The sequence below is a fragment of the Nematolebias whitei genome, chromosome 7 (genome assembly GCF_014905685.2).
Source record: "Nematolebias whitei isolate Nwh7 chromosome 7, NemWhi1, whole genome shotgun sequence".
NCBI lineage: Eukaryota > Metazoa > Chordata > Actinopteri > Cyprinodontiformes > Rivulidae > Nematolebias > Nematolebias whitei.
The window spans coordinates 42,949,584-42,966,099 of record NC_056504.1 but is presented as its reverse complement, the minus strand read 5'-3'; the positions used below and the strand labels follow the sequence as shown (position 1 = coordinate 42,966,099).

General features: G+C 41.0%; 1 protein-coding gene across 1 annotated transcript in view; it reads left to right on the top strand.

The window, feature by feature from the left end:
- Positions 1-259: 259 nt before the first annotated feature.
- Positions 260-16,516, top strand: part of LOC119412588 (arf-GAP with GTPase, ANK repeat and PH domain-containing protein 1) — a 22,058-nt gene continuing 5,801 nt past the window's right edge. Inside the window, exons 1-16 of the mRNA XM_037679619.1 lie at positions 260-378; positions 881-2,090; positions 7,806-7,864; positions 7,946-8,033; positions 9,185-9,270; positions 9,353-9,494; positions 9,571-9,705; positions 9,789-9,910; positions 10,005-10,163; positions 10,820-10,903; positions 11,155-11,259; positions 11,347-11,494; positions 12,932-13,060; positions 13,150-13,287; positions 13,485-13,544; positions 14,824-14,975. Coding sequence (XP_037535547.1) covers positions 959-2,090; positions 7,806-7,864; positions 7,946-8,033; positions 9,185-9,270; positions 9,353-9,494; positions 9,571-9,705; positions 9,789-9,910; positions 10,005-10,163; positions 10,820-10,903; positions 11,155-11,259; positions 11,347-11,494; positions 12,932-13,060; positions 13,150-13,287; positions 13,485-13,544; positions 14,824-14,975 — 2,739 coding nt within the window. The 5' untranslated portion in view covers positions 260-378; positions 881-958. The remainder of the gene's footprint in view (positions 379-880; positions 2,091-7,805; positions 7,865-7,945; positions 8,034-9,184; positions 9,271-9,352; positions 9,495-9,570; positions 9,706-9,788; positions 9,911-10,004; positions 10,164-10,819; positions 10,904-11,154; positions 11,260-11,346; positions 11,495-12,931; positions 13,061-13,149; positions 13,288-13,484; positions 13,545-14,823; positions 14,976-16,516) is intronic.

Below are 16,516 nucleotides of genomic sequence, written 5' to 3'. Positions count from 1 at the left end.
ATACGGGCACAAGAAAGCATCGCTTGGACCCCTGAATCCGGCTACTTGATCCCCCTTTTCTTCCTTTCTGCAAGCGCAACAACAGATGTTTGAGCATCTCTCAGTGACCCTCGCACCGTGCACATTATTCTGTGCATGACATTGTCGAACGGAGGCTCCACTTGCCAGACGCTTCGTGACAATTGAATGATTTCCATTTTTTTCCCCTCTTTCCTATTTACTGTTCTTGAAAAATCTTGGGTTCATCATCAGGCGGTTTTTCTATCAGCCTCCTTTGATATGCCATTTGATTTGAGTGGCGTTCTCATGGCAGGATGAATTCATCCCATCAAACATACACGGAGCTGCGAATGGATATTCTACTGGAATAAAATGAAGGTATGATATAGGAGGGGGGGTTGAAGCTCAGACACACACCGTACCATAAAGTGGCATTTATTCAATCTGCATTCATTATAATCTAGGCAAGAAAACGGATCAGCCGAGGGTACAGACTGTTGCATAATTCCAGGCTGCGATCTAAGGCACAGACTCAGAGGAAAAACAAAATGTCTTATTTAATCTGACTGCATGTCTATTTTCAGATTAGGACAAAATTTAAAAAAAGAAAAGGCATAAAGGGAAAGATTGTGAATGAACTGGTGGTGGACACCAGTTGTAGTGGTGTGTACTGAAGAGGAATAATGGAGGCTTTAAAAAAAACAGTCTAGACTTGTTTAACCACTGGGTCAGCTCTTCGAATATATGTAAATGTCCGTTTTTCCAACTGATTCCATGTTTGATATGTTTATTATTATTATTATTATTGTTGTTGTTATTCCAGCAGCCTGATGTCACATAACGAGTTCGATTGATGGATTTTGTGTTTCCTCTGTTTCAGCCCTGTTGCCATGACTGAGGTGTGCAGATCCTGTGAGGTCAGAGAGCAGGTGCCACCACGCTGAGGTCTGCTGTCCCAATGAGCCAAGCAGGCAGCACGCAGCGGCGCACCACCTACCTCATCTCCCTCACTCTGGTGAAGGTTGAGGCCGTGCCAGAGGATGTCGCAGGGAACCAGTCGGAGGGCCCTCCAGAGGGGGAAGGGAGCCCTAAGAAGGATAAGGAGGAGAAGAACAAGGAGAGCGTGAGCGATGCCCCTGAAAAGGAGAAAGGACCTTTGTGTTTGGAAGTAGGGGGGAAGGAAATCGCACAGGTGGAGGAGGAAGTGGAACAAGTGCATCACGTCAAGTATGGGAGCCCGACTGAGAACAGGGATAAGCCTGAGAGGAAGGAGGCGCTCCAAAAAGACGTTGTACCGGTTGGAAAGAGCAAAGATCCAGTTTTTATACATCCACCCGCCAGGCAAATGGTTAAAGTGTATGGGGGAACTTTCTCTGAGGGGCCCATGCGCAGAGAGGGGCCCCGCTCAGATGCCTTACGCCCTAAGACAGAGTTGTACCGGGAGCCTCCTGCCCTGTTCCTAAAGGGGGAAAACGGAGGAGACTTGAACACCCGCTCACGTTCCAGTCTCCCCTTTTCTGCCTCGCAGCAGATCGGCCAGCTTCCCCAAGTCGTGATGAGGCCACACGCAGGAGGGAACTCCACATGTTGGAGGGAGCTCAACACAAGCTCGTATCACTCGGCCAAAACTTTAGAGCGAAGGGACAACCAGCCTCCGCTGATGGCGGCCACGACTCTGGGGCCTTACAGGGCATCCTGGGCCGACAGCGACGGCCGTGGGACGCTCATCCGGCCGGGAGCTCCCATCAGCGGAGGGTTCTCAGGGGTGAAGACCCGGGACAGCCCTCAGGGCGAGCGATATAAGGCAGTGTCCGTGTCTTTACCTGCACCTCCGGCCCCCGATGTGACCAGGCCTCCGAGAAAAGGTACAAGTTGTACCCTCGACAACAGCGACCTGCACTCTTACCCCGAGGACTTAAAGAAAGGGAAGGAGGGTCAGGGAGGAACAATCCAGCGAGCTCCTCCTCGTGATCGCAAGATGCTCAAGTTCATCAGTGGGATTTTTACCAAGAGCACAGCTGGGTCACCGAGCGCCACCGTCACACCCCCGCAGTACCCGGCTGTGGAGAGGGGCTCGAGTGAGGAGGAAGGTAAGAGCGTGTCACGCATGCAGAACGGTAACGTTCCCGGCACATGTCAGACGTCGTCACACTTCCTCTACTGAATGACATCAGGATTAAAACTACACGTCTTGCAAAAATCAGAAAACCGATTCTATCTGATGTGAAAACATTTACTTTGAGAAAGGTGGAGAAAACTGTGGTCACGTTTGGTCCATGGGGTGAATAAAAGCTGCCGAGACCATTTTACTTCACGTAAAATTACATAGATTGGTTGATTTAGATTTTTTTTTTTTTAAAGTGGCATCTGTGATTTTTTTTTTCAAGTTTACAATAAATCCACAAGTCGACATAAACGAGATGTGACCGAAAACTTGAGGAGTGAACAGCTTCAGATTTTTTGAACTATCGCCCGCTGTCATAAAATGTGTTTTAAAAAAAAAACTGCTTGTGTGAGTGCTTGTCTGTTAACAAAATTTTTATGAAATCATTGGATGTTCATCTGATTAACTTCTGTAGTTAATCCAGTTCAAGATGGACGCCACAGCTAATTAACCTTATCAACACAGAAATGGCTCCAACTCATTTAATTTTATAAAAACTGAGCAAAAATTTAGCGTGGAAGTAGCCGAGGGTCATCTCTAACTTATACTATCAGATCACGCATTAAAACTTTACCATTAACTGTTGGAGTCAGTCCTGTCTGTCTGTTAGCAAAATATCTCATTACTCACTGGACATATTTTAATGAAACTCTCAGAAAGTAATCATTGGATGTAAATCTACATCTCATTAACTTTTGAGGTCAGCCTGATTCAAGATGGCCACCCCAACTACTCAAAATTACTCAAAACAAAAATGGATTGAAGCCAAGCAGTGCTACAAAAATGGAGTTAAAATTTGGAGTGGTAGTGGCTGAGAGTCGTTTGTATCACATACTTTGAGCACAAATGGAGCTTTTTTCAAACTTTGGCGTGCAAAGTTGTAAACAATGTGCATTTCTTAAAGAAATGCTCGTTTAATTATAAAACTAACACCGTTTAACAATTTTCTTCAATTTTTTTTTTACTCTTTCTTTACTGTTCTGAGGTCTGTGTGTCTGATACAAAATGTGTAAATCCTCCAAAATTACTTGTAGATTACTCCGTTTATCAGATTTAATGAAGCTGCAGCCTTTTGAAATGCAGCTCAACGATAAGAGTTGTAAACATTTGACATAAAGCCAAATAGAAATGAACGAACCAGAATTCAGATTTAGCTGAATCTTTTCACTTATAAACCAAAAAACTGTTAGTCAAAAATAAATACTTTGCTTTTTACCTCGGATCATTTTTAAGCACGGTTATCGAACATTTTCACTTTCACGGAGCTCAGTTGTGATTATTTGTCCTATAACTTATTTTATTGGATATAGTAATTAAGATATTTTCAGGATTTGGTCAAAAGAAACTAAATATTTTAGCTTGAAGTTTCAACAATACCGTCATGAGTAATTTTTCTTATTTTGTCATTGTTCTAACTAAATCATCAATTGCTCAAGACAAATATAAATATAAGTAGAGAAATCGCATTTCCTGCAAAAATGCAGTGTGAATGCTTATTCTGAAGAACTTGTTGATAAACAGCTGAAATTAGCAAAAAGTAGCCGGAATAGGCAGAAAGAAGCTTAAACTAGCAGAAGGAAGTGGAAAGAGCTGACATGAGCTTAAAAAACAACAACCTGAAATTAGCTGAAAAAGCTAAAATTAGCATACAACAGGTGAATAGTAGCTGAAATAGCTAAAAAGCTGCAACTAGCAGGAAAAAAGCTGCAAGGAGCATAACAAACTGAAATGACCATAAATAAGTTAATTAGGTTGTAAGTATCAAAAATTACCATGAAAAACTTGAACTTATTTGAAAACAGCTGAATTTTGCTAAAAACACAAAAATAAATAGGGGGCGTGAAAAGGTAGAACAAGCTTAATTTAGCAGAATAAAGCAGAAAGAAAATATGTTTGCACAATTAGGCTGAAAGAAGCAGAACTGAGCACAAATATACGGAAATTATCTGAAAAAACTGAAATTAGCTCAAAACAGCTGAAAAGTAGTTTAAGAATCAGAAAGAAGCATAAATCACCAGAAGGAGGTGGACAGAGCACATTTTTGCTGAACTAGACTGAAAAAAGTTTAAATGAGTGCCAAAAATGTGGAATTAGCTGAAAAAGCTTAAATTAGCATAAACAGCTAAATAGTAGCTGAAACTCGCAGAAATAAGCTGAAGCTCACATAATAAGCTGAAATTAGCAGAAAGAAGTTAGAAGAAGCACAAAAAATGTTTTAGTTACCAAGAAGAAGCTGAAACGAGCACAAAACAGCTGAAAGTAGTTGAATGTAGCTGAAAAAATGTTTAAATTTGCATAAGGAAGCTGAAAGAAGCTAAAGCAGAACAAAATTTAAAAGGAGCATTAAATGTTGTAAACATATCTAACAATTTGAAGGATGAGCTCAATTCATTTTCTATGAGAAAAAAAATGGCAGAAAAGGCTAAACATTTCAAAAAGCTAAAGTTTCACCAATAGCAAAAGTCATAGCGGGATTGTCCTGAAAGAGCTGAAAGTTTTGATTTATGATTTGTTGAAATAGTTTGAAAACTGCCAAATGAGAATCGCACAGAAAAATGTACTTGAGAAAAAAGGATCACAATAGTGTGAATCCTTCATAAACATTCAAACTGTTCAGTCGTAGTTGCATTATAAAATGATAAGTTGATCATTTTTGCTGAAACAAACTGTTTTAAGATCCACTGGGTCCAACAGAAACGTGTTTAAAGTGTCGGACTCCTCTGAGTCTGTCAAAAACAGACTGATGTGAACAGATTTTAAACATAGACGATCATATATATTAAAAACTAACGTATCAATCAACATTATGCAACATATTTCTTTGTTCTTTTACAAATGAGAAATACACAAAGCCTGCTTGTCAATTAAACATTACAGCTGTGTCAAACTCATGCATTTTTTTTTCCGAAACGAAAGAAATCGATGTAACTGGATGAAATTTGAATTCTCATTGAATGAAATTAATGAGCATGTACACATAGGTGATCTTTTGACAGGGAGTGTAGGATTAGAGTGAGCTCTGAATAATTTGTCAGGAGTAAGTGGGACATGAATAATTAAGGTTGGGGATACACAGAGCTGTGTTCATGGCAGGGCGAGGGGAGTGGGAACCTGCCACTTCCGGCTCTGTGCGTGGAGTTAATCAGCCTTCCAATGGAGCCCATTCATTTTGTCAGCGTCACGTTGTATTTGAGAGTATGTGAAGTGTGTGAGGGTTGTGTCACGATGAGCCTGTAATCACAGTACGTCCGGAGAAAATTCACCAATCAGATGACGGTTGATATCGAATAAGAATATGGGTCAGCACCCAGAAAAAAATAAGGTGACATAGCGCCATGTGTGCACAGGTGGACATCACGCCTCGACGCCTCTCACACAAATCTCTGTATCCATGAGAGGCCGTTTTTTATTGTATAGAGACTCAGGCTTGGAGGCTTCTGGAAAACGGAGTTGCCATGGCAACAGCAAGCCGTGAAAGATGCTGCTCGGTCCTCGCCGTGACGCTCTCGACGGAGGGGATCTGGGTGTGTGGGATTGCCCAAGATGGGGATGAGGGGAGAGTGTTTGGGTTGTGTGGGTTGTGGCGGTGCTTAAAGTTAGAACCTGTTTCCCTGGAGAACCGGGCCGACGCTGCAGAACCGCCCGGAACAACGTGACCTGGCAGCTTCCCGACGTGACTACACAAACTGTATCTGTGTCAGCGCCTGATGATACGGCGTCGGTGCACATCTGTAACCAGTTTCTCTCTTTGTTCTGTTTTATTCAATGTTCATTTATCAAATAGAACAATATGTTCGGCTCGATACAGAAAAATCATTACCAAAATGTGTATCTTTATAAAATAGCAGTGAGAAAAAAAGAAGCTTATATTTTAAATATCAAATGATTGACAGTCACAACGCTTTTTTGAAAATTTCTTGCCTCCTTGAAAAGCAGCAATAACGTGCCTGTATCTGTCTTTGCACATGTCAGTCTGTTAGCAAAATATCTCGTGAACAAAATGACTGTCTTTAATAAAAACCTGATTTAGGATGACTGCCACAGCCAGTCGACCCTTGAAAACACAAACATGACTTTTATTCAGTGCGTTTTGTAAAAACTGAGCTAAAATTTGATGTGGTGGTAGTTGAGAGTCGTCCACAACATGCACTCTGTGCTAACAGGTCAACCAAAATGTTTTTGTTTTTTTCTGTTTAAATGCTCTAGGAACCTATCAAAGCCTTCATCTGCAGTGAGTTCATATGAAATTATATATATTTTTTTTTATTGTTTTATATTCTGCAAACAGTTTACAACTTGTTAACTGAGCAGTGCGTCCCTTTGTGTATTGTGCAGTGTAGTGATTTCTGTTTCTTTACAGTAACATCCAGAAGCAATAAACCGATCCGGGTTATTTAGATTTCTGTTGACACAAAGGCAGATGTTTAAACTATTGATTCGTGGTTGCCAAAGCAGAAACTCTGTGTGACTGCAGGGGCACAAGTAAAAAAAAACATCTGGAATCACTGACAATAAACAGGTGAACCTTTGGATCAGTCCTAAAATATCTGAACACAAGAACTTTTATTTGGACTATTTTTTTTCTGCCCCCTAACTTTACATGGAAATTGCTTATTTTAAGAAAGAAAGCATCTTTATGAACATAAAATTAGTGAAAATCTCAACTTATAGGACCAGATAACTGTTCAACGTTGCCCTCTTGTATCACAAGAACTGGTTCACCCTAAGTCAGGGGTGTCCAAACGCTTTCGTACGTGGGCCACAAAAATGTGAATTTAACAGTCACTATTTTTTTTTAATCTAGCTGTTTGTTTTTTTTTACCATCTTATTTTAATTTTTATTTTTTTTTTATCTGTATGGCTCTTCTATGATTGTCTATTGTTGTCGTTGTTGTCCACTGTTGTCATCCATCCCCTTTACTTGATGGTTCTGAGCCTCTCTTCTCCGCTGAATTCACTGTCCTGTTATCTGACTCCACATGTGGAACCTCCAGGCACCTCTTCCACTCTTTTAGGGCTGGAGGATTTTTTTAAGGGCAGAAGCGGAAATGCTACTTGAAGGAGCAGCTCGTATGTGATATTAAGAAACTTGCAAGTGGCTGTTGTGTTTAAAATGAGTGTTTATGTAATTATTTTCAATTTACATATTCACTATAAGTTTTATTCATTCAAGGCAGTCATATTTGTTCATAACTTTATTATTGGTAAACCTGAGATTACCAGATCCAAGCAAACGGTTACCCGAACACACCCAGTCAAGTTCCCAGATCCTGTTCCGGCAGGATCCGGTTCAAATTAAGCCCTAACATGAGTATCAGTCACTTTTGTATTTACTTATTAGTGACTCGCTTTGGTTTGTACCTTGACCAAAAGCAAGGTCTTTTGGTTTATCAGTTTTGTTTGTTTTCAGTTCTCATGAACGTAATAAGTCTGGAGTGCCTCGAGGGAATTTCATGAATGTGAAACAATCATTCACATGGATGTAAGGCTGAACTCTGGATTTTAAATCTACAATCAAAACCAGCGTGACCTCTTAAGTGTTCGATTTTTGTGAAAGCAATGTGTCACATATCTTTTCAGCTTATAATGAATTAATTAATTTACTTTTTCTCTCTTTTTTTACATTGCTGCCTATCTTCAGTTGTATGCACCAGCAATCCAGAATGGACCATGAGTCAAGCTGTGCAAGAACTTCACCTGGTAATCCTGAAGACATGACGACAGCGTTGACAAACCTCAGCTGGATTTTATGCTGACGCTGTGTGTGTTTGTGTTCTGTAGGGTGTTTTGGGAGGTCTGTGCAGTGGGAAGTCTGCTCTTGTCCACAGACACTTAACAGGAAGTTATCTTCCAGTGGAGAATGCTGAGGGTTGGTTCAGCTTTTTTTATTCGTGTCTGTGGGTTTTTCTGTGACCACTGGGTTTTAACCAGAGGATTGTAAAAGTATTCACCCCTATGGTCTTCTCTCTAATTTGTTGCATGACAATGTGGAAATTAATTTAATGTTTAAGTTGAATGTAAGAAAACTGAGCGTACATATGTTGTCCGCCCCTCCAAAGTCCACCTTTTGCAGCAGTTACAACATCAAGTCTGCAGGTTTGTCTCCATGACCTTGGCACAGCTAACCTTGAGCTTTTATCCAACCTTGATGACCAAACTGCTCCAGCACCTTCAGGTTGGATGGACGCTGCTTGTATCCAACAATCTTTAAATCATACCAGAGATTCTCAGGTAGATTGAGGTCTGGGATCAGTACAAGACTTTAACTGGTTCTCCTAAAACCACTGGACTGTTGCTTCAGTGGAGTGTTCGGGGTCATTGTCCTGCTGGGAGGTGAACCTCAGTGCCTGTCTCAAATCTCTATGTTTTACTCACCTTTCCTTTAACTCTGACCTGTCTTAGCCCCTGCTGAAAGGAAAACCATAGCATGGTGCTGCCACCACCATGCTTCACTGTGAGGATGGTGTTCTCAGCACAATTACCTCAAACATGGCATTTCCCTTGATGGTCCTAATGTTCAGTTGTGGCCTCATCTGACCACAACGTCTTCCTCTATATGTTCGAGGAACAAATTAAAAACCAGTCCAACGATACGATCATCTCTGCAGAAGAGCTGTCCAGCTCCATCAGGGTTATCTTTGACCTTATGGATGTTTCTTTTATTGTCGTCCTTTCCCTGTTTTAATGCCCATGAGTTTTGGTGGACAACCTTCCCATGGCAGGTTTACTGCAATGGATATCATCTTTCCATTGTCTAATAATGGATTTAATGGTGCTCCACAGGATGTTTAGGGTTCTGGGATTTTTTTATTAATAACCCAACCCTGATCTGATTTGTACTTCTCTACAATTGTCTTTTCTTGGGCTTCATGCCTTCAGATGCTTGGTGCTAGTGCTTAGAAGTGCTGTGCATGTGTTCATTCTGGGGTCTATTACAACAGGTGTATATCATTTAGCAGGTATAGATCAGCTGCTGCAACAGTTAAGTTTGCAAAGTCATAATTTTTGTTTCACAACCAGGACGGCAATACATTAAGGACGTGCTGGTGGACGGACAGAGTCACCTGATTATAATCAGAGAGGAGACCGAACTCCCAGGAGCTCAGGTAGGTTGGAAACTGACCTAAACTTATTTATCAAGAAAAACTTTTAGAACCTACTATCAGCCTGATTGTTCCCTGTCTTTAGTTTGCAAGCTGGGTGGATGCCGTCATCTTGGTCTTCAGCTTGGAAAACGAGGCCAGCTTCCAGGAGGTTTATAAATTCTACCATCAGCTTGCCATGCACCGGCCTGTCTCTGAGATACCTTTTGTAGTCGTTGGCACTCAGGGTAAGACTGTCCCACACGGCATGCACTTTTGGACAAAAGCTTGCACGTGGGACCTTGAGATGTTGTGGTTTTCTAGATAAGATCAGCAGCACCAACTCCAGGGTGATAGACGACGCCAAGGCCAGACAGCTTTGCTCAGATGTGCGTCGCTGCACTTACTACGAAACCTGCGCCACGTACGGCCTCAATGTGAACCGAGTCTTCAACGATGGTGCGTCAAAGCAAGATGAGAAATGAAGGAAGCTGCAACAGAAGCTGTATGAATCTGGATGTTGTGTTCTGTTTTGTCCACAGCTGCTCAGAAGATCATGGCGGCCAAGAAGCAAGCCGCTCTACTGGCTTCCTGTAAGTCTCTTCCCAACTCTCCCAGTCACTCTGGTGGCTCCACACCAGTGTCTGGAGTCTTTCCAGGACAGGTAAGAACCCAACAGAACGTCTGCTGTTTATTATCTGTTGCCCTTGCTGTTCAAAACGTTCTTTCCCCCTGCTTTGACGTTTTCCTTCCTGAAGGCCAGTAATGGTGGTCAGAGCAGTGATTACTCCTCATCTCTTCCCTCCACCCCGGTGATCAGCCACAAAGAGATTGGGAGAACTTTAAGGGGTGAGAAACTGGACAGTGCTGGGCCCGGGTCAGTTCGTGGAGTTCGGAGACGCACCCCCAGATTTGCGGTAAGTGCTAATTTACTAATTCTTTATTTACTAATGAATCTTTTGTCAATACAAGAATATCTTTGTAGTTTTTTCTGACAAAACCCCCCAAAAGTACGCTGGGGGAATGAGTCATACACCTAAACAAATGCAGCATGATACAAACCTTGAGATTAGGACCCAAATGCAGCTACTATTCCAGAAGCAGGCAACGTTGAAACCTTAAAGGCAGGCTGAACAGAGAAAATGTTAAAGTCAAACTTGGGTTAGACACGAAGGATAACGTAGAACAAGACTGAAGCCAAAGATCTGACAAATCCCAAAAAAGAACAGGGTGTCGTGATTAATGACGAGGAGAAACAATGACAGACTAAACACCAAAGTCCATGCTCAATAATCCAGATATAAAATCCAACAATTTCCAGTCAGGTCATTTGGACAGTCTCTTTTCTGTGCTGAGACATTTGGCCCTCCATCCAGAAGGCTTCATCAGTCTGAGGAAACACCAAACAAAACTGATTCTTCCTCCAACAGCTTACTCCAAAGTGGGAAAAAACAGTTTATTATTTTTGAGCATTGTTGCCATATTTGGCCAGATAGACATCTTGTAAAAAACATGTTTTTTCAACTGTAACATTCAACGTTGTCTGTATTTCCTCTCCTTTTGTGTCCTGCAGGGGCGACGAGGCAGCGACTCAAACAGACGCAGTGCTGACTGTAAGGGAGATTTCGGCAGCGGACGCTTCATTCCCGTCAAACAGGTGAGACACCGATGAGTGCTCGATACAGAGACAGATATGTATCTGATGACCCTCAGCGAGGACGCTCCTCCAGCAGTCATTTCAGAAAGTAAGACTTCATCGTGTTGACTGATGAAGTGCTGCTGGCCTGATGAATAGCTGGTGGGTGTTTTTGGCAGCTGGGCCTCTTCGTGCCACCACAATGTGTGAAACGAACGCACGAGGCGTTTGCAGTAAATACTCATTTTTCGCTTTGTTTTCGTTCCCGTCAGGGCATCTTGCTGAAGCGCAGTGGGAACTCGCTCAACAAAGAGTGGAAAAAGAAATATGTCACTCTGTCCAACGACGGCATACTGTCCTACCACTCCAGTGTCAACGTGAGTCATTTGTGCTGAGAAACAATGGCTGCTTGAAGGAAAAACACTAATGTTTGACGGCAGCGCTGCGCTCTTTGGTGTTGATAGGAGTACATGCTGAACACCCCGGGGAAAGAGATGGACCTGCTGCGAGTCACTGTGAAGGTGCCGGGAAAGCGACCGCCCCGTGCTGTGCCCACTTGCGGCCCCCCGGCTGGGCTTAACGGGCGGGTCAAAGATGTGCTGGGACCTGAGGGTAAACACTCCATTACATCATGACAGGATGGAAGGAGCAAGATTTCCCTTAGGAGATGTATATAAACCAGAAGAAAATCTATGTGCTGGTGTAATACTAAATCGGACTCAAATGCCGGAGTGCAGCTGTATACCCACAACGTGTGAAACTTTTTATTACTATAAAGTAAAAATAGTTTGGCTAATACGAGCCAAGAAAAAAATAGACGGATCTGCTTTGAGATGGATTTGAAAGCTGTTCACGAGTAATGATGCCACACTTCAGTGATATAAAACACCAAAATATTACATTCCTTTCAGTTTTAAATGTATTTTTATTCACACATAAGTTGTCTTACATGCCAAAGGTTTACCATATTTTTCAGACTACAAGGCACAATATCAATGAAACGAGTCTGTTTTCATACACAAGGCGCATTAAGCGAAACAAAATAGATAAGTCAAACTTTATTCAGCTCATTCACAATAACCACATAAAATCGGTTGGAGGTCAGTAAGCACAACCAGAATTCAAACATAAGACTCACTGTCGATTTTTGAGAAAATTAAAGGATTTTGTGCACCTTATAGTCCAAAAAATACAGTAATTTAAGATATCCTGATTCATGCTCAATAATTCATGTAAAAAAATCCAACAAGATTGAGTCAGGTCCTCTGGACAGATTCTTCTTTTTTGAAACGTTTCGGCTTTAACCAAAAGACTCCTTCAGTCTGAGGAGCTGCAACAAACTCAGTTTTATAAAAAGCGTCTTCTCATAGTGGATCAACCAGTTTGTTGCTGACGTCCAGAACTAGGCAAAACGTTTCAACAAGAATAATCCATCTAGAGGACCTGACTTAACTTTGTTAGATTTAACTTAAGATGACATTTGATTTGTCAGCAGCAGTTTCAGTGTGTGTTGGAAATGACTCTCAGCTACCACCACACCAAACTTTAGCTCAATATCTATAAAATGGACTGAGGTACGGACATCTTTGTGTTTTCTAAGTTTGATAAGCTTTGACGGCCATCTAGACTAGGATTGACTTTAAAAGTTAATCAGTTGTAGATGTGTATCAATTAATTACTTTTTGAGTTTTTTTAATTAAAATCCACCCAGTAGTTTATGAAATATTTTGCTAACAGACAAAAACACAAAATCAATTACATTATCCCTCTCCTTTAATGAAAGCAGAAGGAGTTATCTCATCTGGAAAAACTTTGACCCACTTTTCTGTGCAAAGCAAAATTAATTTGTTTATTCTCAGCTTCGTTAAAGAGAAAGTTCAGATCTTTTGTAGGCAAGATCTGTGGAAGCTTATAAACAATCAGTAGGTTACCTGCTGTAGATAGCTCTTTGAACTCTTAGTACGAACTCAATGACATCTCATTGTGATGAGTCTCATTTGTTGTTCGCATCAGTGGTTATGTTAAATATTGTTGCTGTAATCTCTCCAGCACCAGTCAGTGCCAGCAGCCTCCTGCAGGTGGAGGAAATGGAGGAACTGGGAGGTTCACTGTTCCTGAGGAGTAACGTAGGTGTGCAGCGGTGTCCATCCACACTATCAAACCACGCTCAAGGTGTTGGTGAGCAGCATGAAAGATTTCTGGTTGCGTGTTCTGGACTTTGCGCTGGTTTCAGAGAAACGACTTGTGTTTTTCTTCCTGCGCTTCAGATTCTGCCGTTGAGGGAGTCTCCAGCTCTTCTTCCACTAAAGACGTGGGCTCTGCCTCCCCGCTGACGGACAGGAAGAAGTACCGGAAAAAGAAGAACACAAATCCGAAAGGAGACGCAACTTTGGCTCAGGCAGACGGTGCGGTAAAATTCAAATCCAACATGTTTTTGTAAACAGCATTCTGCCTTTTCTTTAAATCCACTGCTTTTTTATTTATACAATCTGTAATTCATGATTTTTTTTAAAGTGTTATTTATTGCAGATTTGACAACATATGTATAGTGTTTTTTTGTGAAATGAATGCATAACTTTTTTCACTCTCCTTTCTTATGCAGCTAAACGCAAAATGTGGAAACTCAAAAGTTTTGGTAGCCTGAGAAACGTGAGCAAGACGGGTAATGTCCTTCAGCCATATTACAACTTTTTACACCCAACGTTGTAAAACACCTTTCAAACACAACTCGAAGTGCTTTTCAGAGCTAAAGCAAAACATAAATATAAAATATATTCAAATTAAAAACATTGGAAAGTCATTTGCAGTTTATACTAAAATGTTGTGATTCACAGGAAAAAAAACTAGAAAGACTGAATTCAAGGCAAGAAGGTTAAAACGAGAGGTCACTTTAAAACAAGTATCAAAGTTCGTGCCCTATAATCCAGGTAAAAAAATCCAACAATGTTCAGTCAGGTCATCTGGACGTTTTTTTTTTTGTTGAGATGTTTCGTCCCTCATCCAAAGGGCTTCTTCAGTCCAAGGAGGGAGCCACAACAAATTGAGTCCCACAAGCAGCACACTATAGTTGACCAACCAGTTTGCTTGTGATAAGATGGTTTCTGGGGCTCGCTGTCTCCCCCGTCGACTCCTCTGAGGCCAAAGTAGTTCAAATCATCAAAGTTCATGCTCAATAATCCAGGTAAAAAAATCCAACATAATTCAGTCAGGTCATCTGGACGCTGGGCGGGCCCCAGAAACCATCTTATCTCCAGCAAACTGGTTGGTTCACTATGTGACTGAGTTTGTTGTGGCTCCTCGGACTGATGAAGTCCTTTGGATGAAGGCTGTAACGTCTCAGCCAAAAAAAAAGAAACTGTCCAGATGACCTGACTGAACTTTGTTGGAACAAGTAGTTTTACACTTTGCTTTAAATGTAGAAAAAGTGACAAAAAGCTGCTGTTTATTACATGAATTAAAACAATATGTTTGTCAAAGATAACAACACAGTTTTTTACGAGGACTGGAGTCATAAAAAGCAGCATCCAGAGAAACTATTAGCATTTAAACATAAATCTTAAAGGATTTAAGGCCTAAAACAGTTATTGTATTTTTTATCTGGCTTGAAACAAACAAAACTTCAATAGCGCAAGATTTTAATCTAATTGAATACAGTAAGTTAATAAATAACATCTATACCATAAAATACTGATGTTGATCTCCCCCTGTCACATTTGTTATAAAGCTGCTGTAGCAAAAAAATAAAATGAATAAAAATAATATCCATTTCACAAGCTTGAGCTCAAAATTTCAGATTTTCAACAATGAACAGTTCACATGCATCAAAAAAACATTTTTTAAAACCTAATTCAAGATGTGAATTATTACCTGCACTGTTGCTTGAAACATCAAAGTTACTGGTTCGTTTCTCATGTTGGACCAATACCTTCTGTCCACATCAGATGAGGAGAACTTTGACTTCCTGGTTGTGTCCAGCACCGGCCAGACGTGGCACTTTGAGGCTCAGAGTGTCGAGGAGAGGGACTCCTGGGTCCATGCCATCGAGAGTCAGATCCTGGCCAGCCTGCAGCTGTGTGAGAGCAGCAAGAACAAGGCAAGGACTAGCTGATGAGTCACTGCACACACAGGTGCATCTGAAAAATTAGACTATCGTGAACAAGTTTTTTTTTTAAGTCATTCATTTCAGAAAGTGAAGCTTATATATTACATGGTTTCTACACAAAGTGAAATATTTCAAGCCTTTATTTCTTGTAATGTTGATGATCATGTATTACAAATAATGAAAAAACAAAATCCAGTGTCTCAGAAAATTATAATATTATGAAAAAGTTTAAAATTGTAAACTCCTGGTGTCACACCCTGATCAGCTGATTAACTCCTGGACTACAAATGTCCCATTCATAAAGTCCAGCCACTCCTGAACCAGAGACAAGTCAGAAGTGTCTTACCTGCTGAGGAGAAGAATTGGGCTGTTGCTCAGTGGTCCAGTGTCCTCTTTTCAGAACACAGGCATTTGGAAATCAAGGTCCCAGAGTCTGAGGAAGAGTGGAGAGGTCCAGAATCCACGTTGCTTGAAGTCCAGAGTGAAGTTTCCACAGTCGGTGATGATTTGGGACCATGTCCTCTGCTGGTGTTGGTCCACTGTGTTCTCTGAAGTCCACAGTCCATGTAGCATCTACCAGAACATTATTTATTAACCTTTATTTAACCAGGCAAATCCCACTGAGATCACAGATCTCTTTTGCAAGGGAGGCCTGAAGGCATGTTTTTGACCAGTGGGAAGAAACTGGAGTACCCGGAGAAAACCCATGCAAGCACGAGAAGAACATGCAAACTCCACACAGAAAACCCCCAGGTCCATCCAGAGAATGAACCCAGGACCTTCTTGCTGTGAGTCAGCAGTGCTAAACACTGAGCCATCGTGCTGCCAACATTTTAGAGCACTTCATGCTTCCTTCTGCTGACGAGCTTTATGGAGATGCTGGTTTCATTTTCCAGCAGGACTTGGCTCCTGCCCACACTGACAAGAGACCAAAAACTGGTTGTGGAATATTCTAATTATATGAGACACTGAATTTTGGGTTTTTGTCATTTGTAAGGCATAATAAGACAAGATGATATAAGATAGAACTTTACTGATCCTGCAGGAAACTGTTGTGCCAGAGTTTCAGTACAAAGGAACATACATAATATATAAAAATAACAGAGAGGTATAAAAATACCAGCAATTAAGGTCCAAAACGGGTTAGGTCAGATAATCATCAAAATTACAAGAAATAAAGGCCCTGAGATATTTCATGAATCTGTGTAATATGAGTTTTTTTTCCAAAAATTATTGACAAAAATTAACATTTTCATAATATTCTAATATTTTTAGAAGCACCTATAATACACACTTTACACTGACTGCTTTTATTCAGTAGGCCGCGGTCGCTCGCTGTGGCCACACCTGCAGAAGAAGAAGGAGGCAGCTAAAAGAAGAACACTGAACATTTTTGTTCAAAACTATAGACGGATTACAAAGAATTTAACCGTTTATGTTGGAAATCTGGCAAAATAATAAATCTTACCTGGTTTTTAAAGTCTTTATTTCAGACCTGTTTTCACTTTTTCATATACACACACATAAGTATA